We start from the raw sequence: 14,545 nt of genomic DNA on the forward strand, positions 1-14,545 counted from the left end.
AATTTATGGTAATTTTCTCTTCTTGTGTTACATTTCTTAAACTAGTTTTAAATTAAAAATCATTTTCAGGGGATTTTTGTGCACCAATACATGTTGTATGTTAGCACATTTTTCATCATCTAAACCCAAGAAATGAACTCTTGCAAAGTGCTGCTAGCAAATGGTTAAGATAATTCTTTCAACTTATTATCAATCTGTATCACCAGCCTCTTAGTAATCATAGTTAGTACTGTTTTCTTAAGTGTGTGTGTGATTTGGATTTTTAACGTCGTTTTAACAATTTTTCAGTCATATTGTTACTATGTCCACAGTGTGGCAGTTTATAGTGATGCCTAGCACTGGAGCATCATGTCGCAGACATGTAGCATGATGTCCCACCCAGTCACATTATCCTGACACCAGGCCGACCAGTCCTAACACTAACCTCTTAATGCTGAATGCCAAGCAAGGCAGATGTTAGTACCATTTTTGTAAGTCTTTGGTAAGACTCAGCTGGGGATCAAACCCCCGACCACCTGCATCCAAGGCAGACACTCTAACCACAAGGCCACCGGAGTGGTCTTTTTCTTAAGTGAATATTATAAACTGTATGCAATGATCATACTGCATCATTTGGTTTTGTCTTTGAGAACTACACAAGAAAATCTAAATGTGAGCCAACACAGTCAATTTACATGTACAGTTACCCATAATATCAGACTGAACCCAATATGTTAACAATGATCTTATACAATATCCAACTAAAAGTAGGATCCACAAAGATCATCAGCAGAATATTTGGGGAGGGGGGGACTACTGAAAGACATCAAAAACTGAATCTATCTAAGCCAACTTTATATCTGGCACATATTATGTTATCAATAAATACAAAGCTGACCTGCCATCTTAGCCAAAGGAAACATTTCTTCGTCTACAGTGATGAGTCAAAATATATCATTATAGGTATAAACTTAGTTTTCAAACTAGTCAAACTTTGTACCCCGATACACTAGATAACTATAAAGCATGAAAGTCGTGTGTCACATTAAGAGTTAAATTTAATAGGTCTAACTGCACAGAATTTGAAGAAGAAAAAAAAGAGGTTTCCCATAAAAAAATCAATTACTAAAAAAGTGTGTACCAGTGGCAGTGATGCAGCAAGTTTTTTCAAATGTAAATTTACCATTGGTTTGTACTTCAACTTATATCAGTCTGCTGCAAAGCTTTTCTATCCTGCGCTCTTCCCTTCCATCCCAGGTTGGCCGAGTGGTCTAAGGTGCTCATGTGTGCTGACCACTGACATCTCAGCCCTGTCCACATGGGTTCATATCTCAGCATGGCCAATATGAGAAAGCTGGATGGTCAGTGGTTCTTCCTAGGTTGTTTTTCCACCAAATATGCTGACCACCATGTGCTGAAAAACTGTTACTCTCCCTAAACCCTCTCCAAAGCAACTCATCTACACACATCACCATGTCTGACAGATTTATTATTGTTTCTAACTGACAAGAGTGTTTGTCCCTTCTGTGCAGAAGCAAAGCATAACCTTCCTTCAGCACAGTTCCTTTCACCAAATAAAACAAAACAGTCTTGAGAGTCAATGTATATTACAGGAACAAACTGTATACTGTTCCAACTCATTTCAGTCCAATCACACTATAAAGCTGATTGTATATTCTTGTGTACGTGTGGACAGCACATATACAAACAGTCTCTATAATTATTTTGTAACAAATGTACATTTTACTTGCTGTGATCAGTACTGGCCTTTACAAAGGATGTGGAGATTTTGTATCTGAATAATACAGCTGCTGCAAACTAAATCCCCAAAAGCATCTAATTGAATGGTTCAAATTGTAAAAAACAATCCAGTGTTTGGATGGTGACAAAAAGAAGGCTTTAACTGAATGGCAATGCTAACTTGAGACACTTCTCTGCATCAATGTATTAAAAATACAAACCACTGATGTAGTCTAAGTGCAGCATTCACAACAATGGCAAAGAATCAAATGCTAAAAATTACAACATAGCATGAATATTCCTAGACTTAACCCCAATAAAACGAATACACTCTCCTAGCCAATGTTAAGCTCCCCAATCTATAAGTGGGAAGGCAGGAAAGTCACAGAAAAGAGGTTTATTTTTTCAACACTTTTGGTCTTTTTGGGATTTCAAACAAGAGTCCCTAAAACTGTTGATCAACCATCCAAACAGAATTTCCAGGAATTTAATTATCAGACTATATCTTTTTATAATTTACTTTTGCTGAAGCCATCTTGGATATTCTCACACCTAAGAAGTCTTCTGGAGAAAACCCTAGGTCAATACGACTTTCGATTTAGGATTAGTAACTAGGTTTTCAAGATTACTACCATGGTGACCATATTTGAGGTCTGATTAGCACCATTTTCATTCAGAACCAACTAGATATCATAGAGTAGTAATAACAAGATTTTCAAGATGGCTGCCATACTGGATGTCAGATCAGCACCACTTTCATTCAGCACAAACTAGACATCACAAGAAATCTTCTGGCGAAAACCCAATATCAATTTGACTTTACATCTAGGAGTAGTTATAAGATTTTCAAAATGGTCAATATTGGATCAGAGCAGGACAATTTTATTTAAGACTGACTAGACATGATATATGAAGTCTCACAATGAAAACTCCACACTGATATTACTTTTTGTTCAGGAGGAGTTATGATAACAAGATAGTCAAGATGGCTGCTGTAGTGACCATATTGGATTTCAGACTTGCACCATTTTTATATTGGACCAACTAGACATCGTAGCAAGTCTTTCACTGAAAATCCCATTTTGACATGACCATCTATTCAGGAGTAGTGATAACAAGATTTTTAAGATGATGAGAGTGTTTGTGTGTGTGTGAAAGATTCATGTCAATCTTCCAAGTAGTTTAGAAGCAGTGATAATAAACTTGTGCTAATGGAGGGATGAATGCTGAATGACAGACTGACTACAGACAATGGATAACAGGCCATCCTGTAAGCTCTTTTGGTCTATGACCATCAGAGGTAAAAATATAATGGTTAATTAAACAGGCAATTGCTTGTTATAAATGAACTTAAAAACCAGGTTTCCAGAATATGATGATAATGATTATAACAAAAGAAAGTATTCTTGTTCTGTTTATTATTACCTCATATAAAAATTAAATAGAGGAATGTTGAATACAAATATACTATAACTGTTTCACTAGGAAAATATTTCAACAGGCAATCAAGAACAACAAAAATAAAGAACACGCTAACTTCCATGTTCAGAGGTTGCATGTTTATTGTATTATACATTTTTATTGCAAGGGCCTGGATTACAAGTATTTAAGACCATGTATTACATTGGGTCAAAGGGTATCACACATTTGAAAACCACCGATTTACTAGCAGATCAAAGTACTGGGAATACTGACTTGTTGGGGGTGGAGTGTTAAAGTGAAACAAATTTACATTAGATCTGATGGAAAAGCACACATCCAGAAATATTGTTATTCATTGTCCTTTTAACAGCCATATGTGCCCTGCTTTAAATAATGTCTTTATCTGCCAAAACTGTTTTCTTTACATGTTAAAAGTTTATCTTAATATCTGAAACATTATTTGAAAAATTATTTGGATTCCTTTGAAAGTGAGATTTACTATTTTTCAAGAATTACCATCGAAGGAACAATAGCCACAAAGATAACAATGATCAGGACCAATTATTTACCAAACACTGTGTTATCTCCGTTTACATATACAACTGACATGAAAGGATAGTAAATCAATTTTGTGTTACTAATTTTAGTAAGCCAAAAAGTTTGTTACTATCATTAGTAATACAATCTATATTTGCTATAAGAGAATGGACATTATACCATAAACATGGTGGGACTGAAATCCCTACAAGTGCATTTCTTCACCTATGAACTGGATTATAATGATACAAGTTTCTGCTTAGTTAGGTCCGATGGGAAATCATTTAATATCAGGGTACAAAACTTTGGGCATATTACATAATACAAATCTTAACTTGAACACAAAACTGTAAACTGCTGACACTTCCCCAGTTCTTGACATTTAAAGACAAGATCATTAAACCCTTTGAAGAATATTTGCTTCTAGAAACAACTTCAAATGGGTACATAATAACAACCTTTTACCATGCCTTTAGATTGGTCAGAGTCTTATCATGTGATGCAGAAATGTACCAGTTATTAGCTCATAACTCCAGAAAGGAACTAATAATAGATTCATATGCCCTTCCTGTGTGCTTTCACAATACTTGTAAATTATTAATAAAAGATAGTTCTATTTATTTTTTGAGATTTGTTATTATTTCTTTATATATTTGTGATTACAAGAATTTAACTTTATATTTTATGGGTCTCATGAAGTCATGAAGCTTAAAAATCATTTACATGCAAAACATGAACAACCTTCACTTTGCTGTAGTAGATCATTCAGTTTACATTCAAGCTTCATGACTATATGAATGCTGTAAAATAGTTCAATTTTTGGAAACAACAGTATTTCCTGGTCTGACCAAAATTCTATAGTATCCCATCAGGTCTGAGGTTGCATATATATTTCGTTTAAAGTTTGAACTGAACAAAAATGTACTGTTATCAAATGAAAACCACTGCTGCTTGACTGTTGAAAATTGGCAAAGAACATAATATTATATTTAATTTCAAATACAAATTAATAACTCAATTTCTGCATCATAAGCACAGAAACAATCTACCGACAGGCTAAATAGTCAGGCTTAATACTGAAAGAATGCTAATCTGTAAAGAGCAAATCTGCATCCTCTTCATCTTCTAAAATATTCGGAGCTTCCTTGATTTCAATTCCACTTTCTCGTAATGCCGCCTTTCTCTTTTCTTCAAGAGCCCGAATCTTCTTTTTCTTCTCCTGGATTTTCTTTAACCTATGAGTCAAAAAGATAAAATATTATACAACACAAGTCAAATGAATAAGACCCAGTAGCAATTACATAAGCTGATGTTACCCTCCCCAGGGACAGTGATCATTGATCCTGCACATGTAGGTTTTCTTCAGATTCTGCAGCTGTTCTATCCTCCAATGAAACCATTTCAGACCACTCTGGTGGCCTAAGTGGTTACAGCAGTCACATTGGATGCGGGAGGTCTTGGGTTCAAACAACAGCCAAGTCATACCAAAGACTTATAAAAATGGTACTAGCAGCTGCCTCACTTGGCACACAGCATTAAGAGGTTAGTAAAGGTCAGCCTGATGTCAAGATAATGTGACTGGGTCAGATGTAATGATACATGTCTGCGTCATGATGCCCCAATGCCACACATCATTATAAAAAACCTCACTGCAGACATTGTAGAGATGTGATTAAAATTGTTAAAACTATTTAAAAATCTAAATCACACACACACACACATTCTAACCAGTAACAAATAAAAACAAACAAGAGTCCCTCAAAGGGGATTGATGATGGACTGTCTGAAAATACAAGATTTGAAATTAGCAACTGTGGCAGCCATGCTGGATGTAAGATTAATACCATTTTCATGTAGGACAAACTAGACACAGTTAAAAGGCTTTCAGGTAAACCTTGTGCCAATATCACCATCCATTCAGGAGATTTAGTGTAAAAATTTAAATACATTAATTACGACAGCCATATCATTGTCTGAGGGAAACCATTTTCATATCTGACCAATCAGATGTCATCTTTTATGAAGTTGTTTTAGTGAAACCCTATGTTGATGTTACCATAAATTCTACAGGAGTAACAATAACAAGATTTTCAAGAAGGCTCTATGGTGGCCATACTGGATTTCATATCAGTATGACTTTTGTTCAGGAGGAATAGTGATAAAAGATTTTAAACATGGCTGCAATGATGGCCAAATTGATTGTCAGACTGGCACTATTTTCATTCAGGAACAACTAGACATAATTAGACTTCTACTGAAATCCCTATGTTGTTACGACCATTTACTGAGCAGGAATGGCAACAAAAAGATTTTCAAGATGGCCACTACTGACGTTCTGAATGTTCGAGCAGAACCAAACATCATAAATAGTCTGCTAGCGAAAACTTTCAATATGACCACAACAGTGGCAATACTGGACAACAGATTGGCATCATTTTCATTTAGGGTCAAGTGGATATCATAATAAGTCTTTTACTGGAAACCCAATGTTGATATGATGAATTCTTGAGTAATAATAAGAACATTTTCAAGACAGCCACTGGGGGCATAATGGTCTGAGCAGTACCATTTTCAAGACATCCACTGGGGGCATAATGGATCTCTGAGCAGTACCATTTTCAAGACAGCCACTGGGGGCATAATGGATCTCTGAGCAGTACCATTTTTAAGACAGCCACTGGGGGCATAATGGATCTCTGAGCAGTACCATTTTCAAGACAGCCACTGGGGGAATAATGGATCTCTGAGCAGTACCATTTTCAAGACAGCCACTGGGGGCATAATGGATCTCTGAGCAGTACCATTTTTAAGACAGCCACTGGGGGCATAATGGATCTCTGAGCAGTACCATTTTCAAGACAGCCACTGGGGGAATAATGGATCTCTGAGCAGTACCATTTTCAAGACAGCCACTGGGGGCATAATGGATCTCTGAGCAGTACTGTTTTCATTTAGGAGCAACTAGACCTTGGGATGAATATGTGTGTGTGTGTGTGTGTTTCAACAGTTCCCCATGCAGTTTAAGCGGAGCAGTGATAACAAACTTGTGTTAACAGACAGGCAAATGTCAGATTATGGACAACAGTTATCCGATAAGCTCTTCTGGTCTATGACCAGTAGCACTACATACGCGACACCCTTATATTATGCACCATCTCTAAAACTGAAATGTACTGGAGATAAACCAACTGACTAGCTATAGGTGTCCAAGCATCCCCCTTTCTGTTTTTTGAACAACCTTAACATAAACCCTTTCTAAAGCCACTTTTCCAGACAAACAATTCTACCAGGCCAATCTAATCCATTAGCCGAATGTATGGGATGAATCAAATTCTCATTTGAACTAGCACAGCTAATGAAGGGGTTTATCTATGATAAATCCATTTTTGCCCATGTACAAAAAGTCAGACCAATGCAGACTGTTAACTTGGATTCATATCTACCCTGTAAATAAATAAGCTCTCTTAGATTCAAGACAGTTGCTTTCACAACTAAATCAAGTTAGTTAATACCAATACTTCCAATATAAACTCCCAGTAGATATATCTATTGCCACCAGCATTCAAAAGAACTAGGCAAGAAACTTAGCTTAGGAGTTGAACATACTAAATGTTTTGATCATGTCGCCTTTTTAGTTGTGCTGAAGCCAACTCAATAAAAGATGAATATGGTAGCATCTTAGTAGGCACTGCAACTATGAAAATTTATTACAGAATTAAGTAGGCACTGCAACTATGAAAATTTATTACAGAATTAAGTAGGCACTGCAACTATGAAAATTTATTACAGAATTAAGTAGGCACTGCAACTATGAAAATTTATTACAGAATTAAGTAGGCACTGCAACTATGAAAATTTATTACAGAATTAAGCAGGCACTGCAACTATGAAATATATTAAATAACATTGTTACATGCTATAACACTGATCAAAAATAAAATATCTTTATTATTTCTGATGCATGTATGCAGTTCATAAAATATCTAAGAAAATATTGGGGTTAAGCCCTCTATATCATTTTTGGTGAGATACCTCGATGAATAAGTGATAAATTCTGTTGGATAAGATTATTTTTTTGTCACTTATTCCAGACAAGTGAATAAAAAATATTTTCTCAGCCCTCTGTGTTGTCCTTATCAACAAAGAGCATAACAGTTCTCAATTATAATATGGGTACCTGCTAATAAGAAAGTTCAAGCAAGCAGTAAATTTACCATTCAACAAAGATTTAAATTTTGTTCATTTCATCTCAAAATATTAAGGTTGTTGAATTTTACTACTTTGTCAATGCCAACCTTCAGAACATACAGACTGAATAATTTACCTGTAGAATTCTTCTCTTTCCATCTCATCTAATTCTGATGTAATATAAGCAAGTGTTCTCTCTATCCTTGGAATGATTACTGTAAAGGCAGAAATTTTTGGTCAGCAAACAGTTTTAATTCTTGTAAGTAAATTAATATAAAAAAAACTGTATCATTAAATAACTGCAAATCAAACTAGATTACCAAATATTTAATGTCATTACCTTCCTTAAAAACTTAGTAGTTCACAGTCTGCTGATCGATCCATCAAAACTGCTTTGAGTGACATTTTCCCCACCATAATTCCTGGGAACATTGAACTTCTAGTTTGGGGAAAAGCAAACCAAGAAAATTTCAGGACAGCCTATTAATGTTCTTGAGAGAAAATGCAAAATTGTAAAACCATTTCCCTTTCCTGGACAGCCTGTTTCCCTAACATGTCATGAAGCTGCCTAAAAAAAGAAAGCCAGGGTTTGCATATAAATCCCATAATGCACTGCTCTAAAAACATATGATCTTGTTCCAAAAAGTTGACAGAAGCTAGTGAGTATTTCACAGAATAAAATGTCTCAGCTTCATAATGATTCATCATAAGAATATTTACAAAATCATCAATGATTTAGTAAATATAAGCAAACAGAATTTTTTTAAACCAAAACCTTAATCCAAATTTTCTTGACTGTGACCTTGATCACATGGTCAAAGGTGCATGCAAGCAAGTCACATAATTATTTTGCCCTCAAAATGATTCATCCAATGTATGAACAGAATCTATCAAAAGGTTTAGGGCCATAAAAGAAAATGCACACAATATATTACTGAATTCATAAAGTCTGCATTTCCACACTAACTCTTACAGTGTCCATTTTTATGCTCTATGCCTTCATGCTTAAGTAAACTCATTCTGCAATTTTGTCGGCACATTGTTAAGTTTTCTTGGTAATTATTTCAAATTTGGTAATAATCTCAACAACAATCATCATTCACATATTAAAACAGACGCATGGAAATTGAAAATCCTTAAAGCACTTTTCAACACTTAAGTTTGCATACAAAATCTGGTGACCACTCCGGTGTCCTAGTAGTTAGAGCATCCGCCTCGGATGTGGGAGGTCATCGGTTTGATCCCTGGCCAAGTCATACCAAAGACTTACAAAAATGGTACTAACTGTTGCCTCGCTTGGTGCTCAGCATTAAGAGGTTAGTGTTAGGACTGGTCAGCCTGGTGTCAGGACAATGTGACTGGGTGGGACATCATGCTACATGTCTGCAGCATAATGTCCCAGTGCTAGACACCACCTTAAACTGCCACAGTGCAGACATCGTAGCAATATGACTGGAAAATTGTTAAAGCTACATTAAAAATCAGAGTCACACACACACACAAAATCTGGCAATGTTATAAGAAAATTTTAACAAAACAGTCTGAACTAATTACCATGTTCAATAGCATTTACTCTTCTATTCGTTATCTTAATGACTTCATCTAGGGTCACAAAGGAAGTCTGAAGAGAGGCAAGATCAATCAGGAGCTGCACAGCCTTAGCATAGTTCTTCTTAAGTTTATCAATTTGCTGTCCACCACGTGAAAGCCCAGTTAATTCATAACCTGTTTAAAGAAAACAAAAAGGTTTATGTTACCTTTGCAACATGATTAAATGTGTTATTAATGACTTCCTCAGTGCATAAGGCACTGACTAAGGTCTCTTTTTCAAAAGACTAATTCTTCCAAAATAACCGTACCCCAAGTTTAAACTAATTACACTCTCTGTCTACCATAAATTATTAATATGTAAATACAAATGCTTTAAAGAAAAGAGACTCTCTAGATGGAGTTTGTTGTTGTTGTTGTCAGGTTTAACGCCATTTTCAGCACACGATAGGCTATACATGGTGGCTAGTATTAATGGTGGAGGAAGAACCCGGAAAGAACGACCCATGAGAAGCTACTGGCAGGCTTTCTCACATACCCACATTGGCAGAATCTGAGACTCGAACCTACACAGACAGAGGTGAGATGGCAGTGATCCGAAATGGAGTGCGCTTTAGACCACTCGGGGCCCCTGGACTGTTTGTGACTTGCAGTAAAGTGAGGAGACTCTTCCGCTCCAGGTATTGAGAGTCCTGGATTCTAGTAAAGAAGTTCTGAGACCTGTTTGGCGGCAAATCAGCGTTATCTGTATCAATCTGCAAGACCTTTATGTCAGAGTGTTTCTTTTTGTTGTAAAAACTAACCAGTTCCCGAGGTATGTTGAAGCATTTTTCTAATTTTAGTACAGAAGACAATATCTGACAGCAGATTGGCATCAATAAAGCCCTTTAACTCAAGATGCTTTCTGTCAAGTCTGATAAACTTAAGTTGAACATTATTTCTTTTTGTTCTGGCTTGGAGGTATTTCATTCTATCCACATCTAGGGTATATTATCTATTCTCTTTTACCAAATATAGTTTATATTACAAAACAAAAGCAACAAACTATATGATGTCATCAAAATTAGGAAGTATAGATCCACCACCATTTTTAAATCAAGAGAGGCAACTCAAATTTAAGTAAATTATTAGACCTTATAATAGTTATCTTCCTTATATATTTTTCCATTATAGTCGGGCCAAATATAAAAGCACATGGGGTTCTCCTTACTCGACTGACCTTATTTATAACTGCCTTGCCTACCTTTTTTTGTTGAAAAACCCAACAAAATTGGAAAAAGGATCAAAATTAAATTGGCAGAAATTAAAATAACAAAGGGATGTAACTATGATAGAAGTTAAATTCAAGAAGCAAATGACATCCCCCCCAGGGTTATGAATGATTTAAGTTCCTCCGGACTAAACAAAAACCTCCAAAAAGTTTCTACTAACCTATAATTTCTTTTTCAATGTAACCAGAACCTCATTTTCTATTTGTCCAAATACTTGAAATAACTAGAAAATGCTTCTGAAATGGAATCACCGCAACAGTTCATCAAACAATGTTTTCGATGTTAATATGATATCTCTTGTAACATAATAAGAGAAAGAAATTTAGAATAATATTATAAAGATTGTTCTGATAAGTCTGTTTGCAACAGCAATATATATATATATATATATATATATATATATATATATATATATATATATATATATATATATATATATACATACACAAAGTTTGCTGACACAGGGATACCTTTTTGCTGGTACTCACAGGAATTTTGAAAATAAATTGAAACAATTGAACAGCATTTACAATGACAGTCAATGCTTCATGCATGGATATTGATGACCCAGCATCTCCCAAAAGACCTGGAGAAGACAATGAAATTATTCCAAGAAATTGTGAAGGCAATAAGAGAAGACAATTTTTCCAATTGTATGATCATGAAAACTCCATTGTGCTCTGATCTCATTCCCTGATAGACTGTCAATAAGGGTTTTAAAAGTGAGAATCATTAGTCCTTGCAGTTTGTGCAGCAGGAGATGTATTTACTCCAATATTAATTTTTTACAGCTTGTGGAATTAAAAAATTATTCATGCACCAAAATGATTGATCATAAGTGTGCAGAAGGGTTGCTTTAGTGAGCAGGCTGATAAATCTGTAATGATACTGACTAGTGGATATCGTCCATAAGTATCAGCACAGATTGGAGGGTACGAGTGATTTATCGGACTAGTTGTTGAGGTGATGCTGCAGTGGATTAAAGAGTTTTATCTCAAGTACCCAGTTTAGTATTTTTTAAATAAAATTTAAGTTCAATTTCTGACATGGAATTTTTTAATTGTTTAAAAGATGTCCCAAAACATATGACTTAAAGAAAAAACAATGTGTCCCAGAACATACAGTGTACAATGGATGGTGTCCCAAAAAATACTGTGGCCCAAAATATATGGTAAATACAGTATGGTGTGAATGACACCAAACAGATGAGTGATTCAGAAAGCTCAAACCTTTTACTTTGATCTCAGCAAGCAGATGATATGGCAATTCTATTGCTAAAACCATTGAAAAACCTGAATACTAACTGTCTGTACCATCCTGAAAACTTTCAAAAATTGGAAGCTGTACACCTGAAACGACAATAAAAAGAGGCTGTAGAAAGGTTAGTCCATTTATATTGCCTCCCCTAATATCCTTTACTGTATTAAAGAAATTCATTAATACACATGTAAATTAGTGGCCATAACTTAAGACTGCAATTAATGTTATATGAATGTTATTCTTACAACATGTCCACAATTCAAGTACTTGTCAAAACACGAAAGACTGCAGACAATGCTAAATTCAAATGCTCAAAAATATGTATTTTTAATGTGACTTTTGTCTTTTCATCGCATATTAAGCTTTGTCCCCCCACCCCAACATACAGACACGTTTGTCCTTTCAATCATTATCAATTACTAAGTCACCAAATTATCATTTAAACTAAATAATGTCAATACAATGGTTGTCACTGGCAATATGGTGCAAATGAAGACAGCTTGATTCAAAATGAAAGAAAATCTGACAAGAACAATAAAGTCATCTAATTTTGTCTGAGTATGAGGAGAATCAAACTGGAACTGGATATATAGCCTCCCACCAAAATTATTTTGAATCCATTAAATACTTTGGAAATTATGTAGCACAAATAAAATTCACTATGGACAGTTAGGTCTTGACAGGCAGACAACTGTGACAATATACTCTGTGATAATATATACTGCCTCCTAAGGTATAGCAGACATATAGATGTACACAAAAAATGTACCACACATCCTAGCTTATAAGTCAAGTCCAACTGCAAACAACACAGACTTTGACCCTGAGTCTGGGCAGTTTACTGTTTGATTCAACTTATAAGCTACTAAAAATGGAGTGTTCAACCTTTCCAAACAACAAACAATTTGTGGTATTCCATCTTACCTGCCACATTATCTTTTTTTGACCTGACTTTAAGTTGTGCCTTGTTCACATTCTGAATGACCATATGGTTGAAATCTCCTGTGGTAAACTTGGCCTCTGCGAGAGAAAAAGCTGACTCCTTCATCACTTCACCCATAGTCATTTTGGTCTAAAAAATTAACAAAAGATGACGGAACCTGTCTTATTAAATAATTTACAGTACCTCCCTAAATATAGATTTATTTACACTGTTAACATATCAAATACTGAATCAAATTTTGTGTTTCTTTATCATAGGTGGTCTCTTAAAATGAGGTGGTCTTCATTATAGATCCCACTTTACTATTAATTTTGTAGAATCATGTACATATCACATTATTTAAAAACACCCAGATATGATTTGCAGGGTTTACAAAATGATATGATGTAATACATATAAGGGTTGTTTCATCAAAACATACAATGGGACCCATAAAAGGCACTTTTAAACTAGGGTAATCAAAAAAGATGCAATTTAGAATTTTCTTATCATTATAACATGAACTCTGTGAAATCAAAGTACCATGGAATATATTTTTTTAAAAATTGGACTAATTAACTTGATGATTACCTCAATAATCTTTCGTAAGATTTGCCTAAAACGCAAGGTGAGTGCATCAGCTTTCTTCTTCAGCAAACTGTGACCCTTCTGAGCTCCCTTTAGTCTTGTCTTCATGATGGCCATGGCCCTGTTGAAAGTGAACAGTAAGTATTATCAACGTATTTACCTGTGCATACATGGGATACAACTTCCCTAGCCCAACTAGCCCCCCCCCCCCCAACAATGTACTTGCCTTATAACAGGAATCATGTTAAAACGAAGTATTTTGTACTGAGTGCTAAGTACCTTTCCAATTACTGTCCACTTTTACAGAATCATAGGTTTACTGCAGTGTACACAACTGACCCATTGCTACACAAGTACTAACACAACTATCAACCTGCATCAGATTTTAATTTAAACCATCATACTAATTAAGATGTGAGTAAATAGCAAATCTTAAGACACATCAATTACAAAAATTTGTTTTTTGCACTTACATCCTAGAAGGGAAAACCTGCAATCTATCTTTTCCAGACATTATAATAACCGGAAGTCTATCGATCACATGAAATGTTGACTTCCTGTTCTTTAACATAGAAGAGTCAATCACATCATTGTTACTAAAGCGCTTTCATTTTGTGTCGTAACCAAACATTATCATCCGGATAACCTGGCTCGTCGGTAAAGTTGGTACTCTATAGCTTCGTATTTTGCATAATTTGAGACAAAAAGAATTTCCCCGGGTTTCCTTACTGGTCATAGTGGCTATTTAAAAAGACACTGAATATCTTAGGTATTGTTCAAAGAACTTCTAATACCCTGTGTTTTGGTGCATGTTTGATGATTGTAATATGGACGTAAGTGTATACAGCTTGGCCTTATTTCAGATGAGTTGTTCTCAAACAACTGCTAGCTCCGCTTGGTCGTTTTTACTTCCTGATGTTTGTGATCTGGATTTTTAACGTAGCATTTAAAAAAAAAAAATTCAGTCATATCTTTGTGCAGCGTTTTAATTTACGAATCACGCGTATGTGGGGTGGGGTTTAAATACCATTTTACTCGACCTTGTACATAACTAGGCGCGGCTTAGTATTTTTATACTGATTTTATTTTT

The 14,545-nt window shown here is 35.2% G+C and overlaps 1 protein-coding gene across 1 annotated transcript; it reads right to left on the bottom strand.

Moving 5' to 3' along the window:
- Nucleotides 1-3,120: 3,120 nt before the first annotated feature.
- Nucleotides 3,121-14,015, bottom strand: LOC149805582 (V-type proton ATPase subunit D-like). The gene is made up of 7 exons (XM_089950218.1): nt 13,929-14,015; nt 13,459-13,576; nt 12,870-13,017; nt 11,990-12,034; nt 9,421-9,591; nt 8,003-8,081; nt 3,121-4,913 (listed from the first exon to the last, which is right to left on the bottom strand). The coding sequence occupies exons 1-7, from the start codon at nt 13,967-13,969 to the stop codon at nt 4,766-4,768; spliced, it is 750 nt and encodes a 249-aa protein (XP_089806344.1). The 5' UTR covers nt 13,970-14,015; the 3' UTR covers nt 3,121-4,765.
- Nucleotides 14,016-14,545: the final 530 nt, after the last annotated feature.

The sequence above is a fragment of the Sinohyriopsis cumingii genome, chromosome 2 (assembly GCF_028554795.1).
Source record: "Sinohyriopsis cumingii isolate HCF-2022 chromosome 2, ASM2855479v2, whole genome shotgun sequence".
In the NCBI taxonomy this organism is placed as follows: Eukaryota; Metazoa; Mollusca; class Bivalvia; order Unionida; family Unionidae; genus Sinohyriopsis; species Sinohyriopsis cumingii.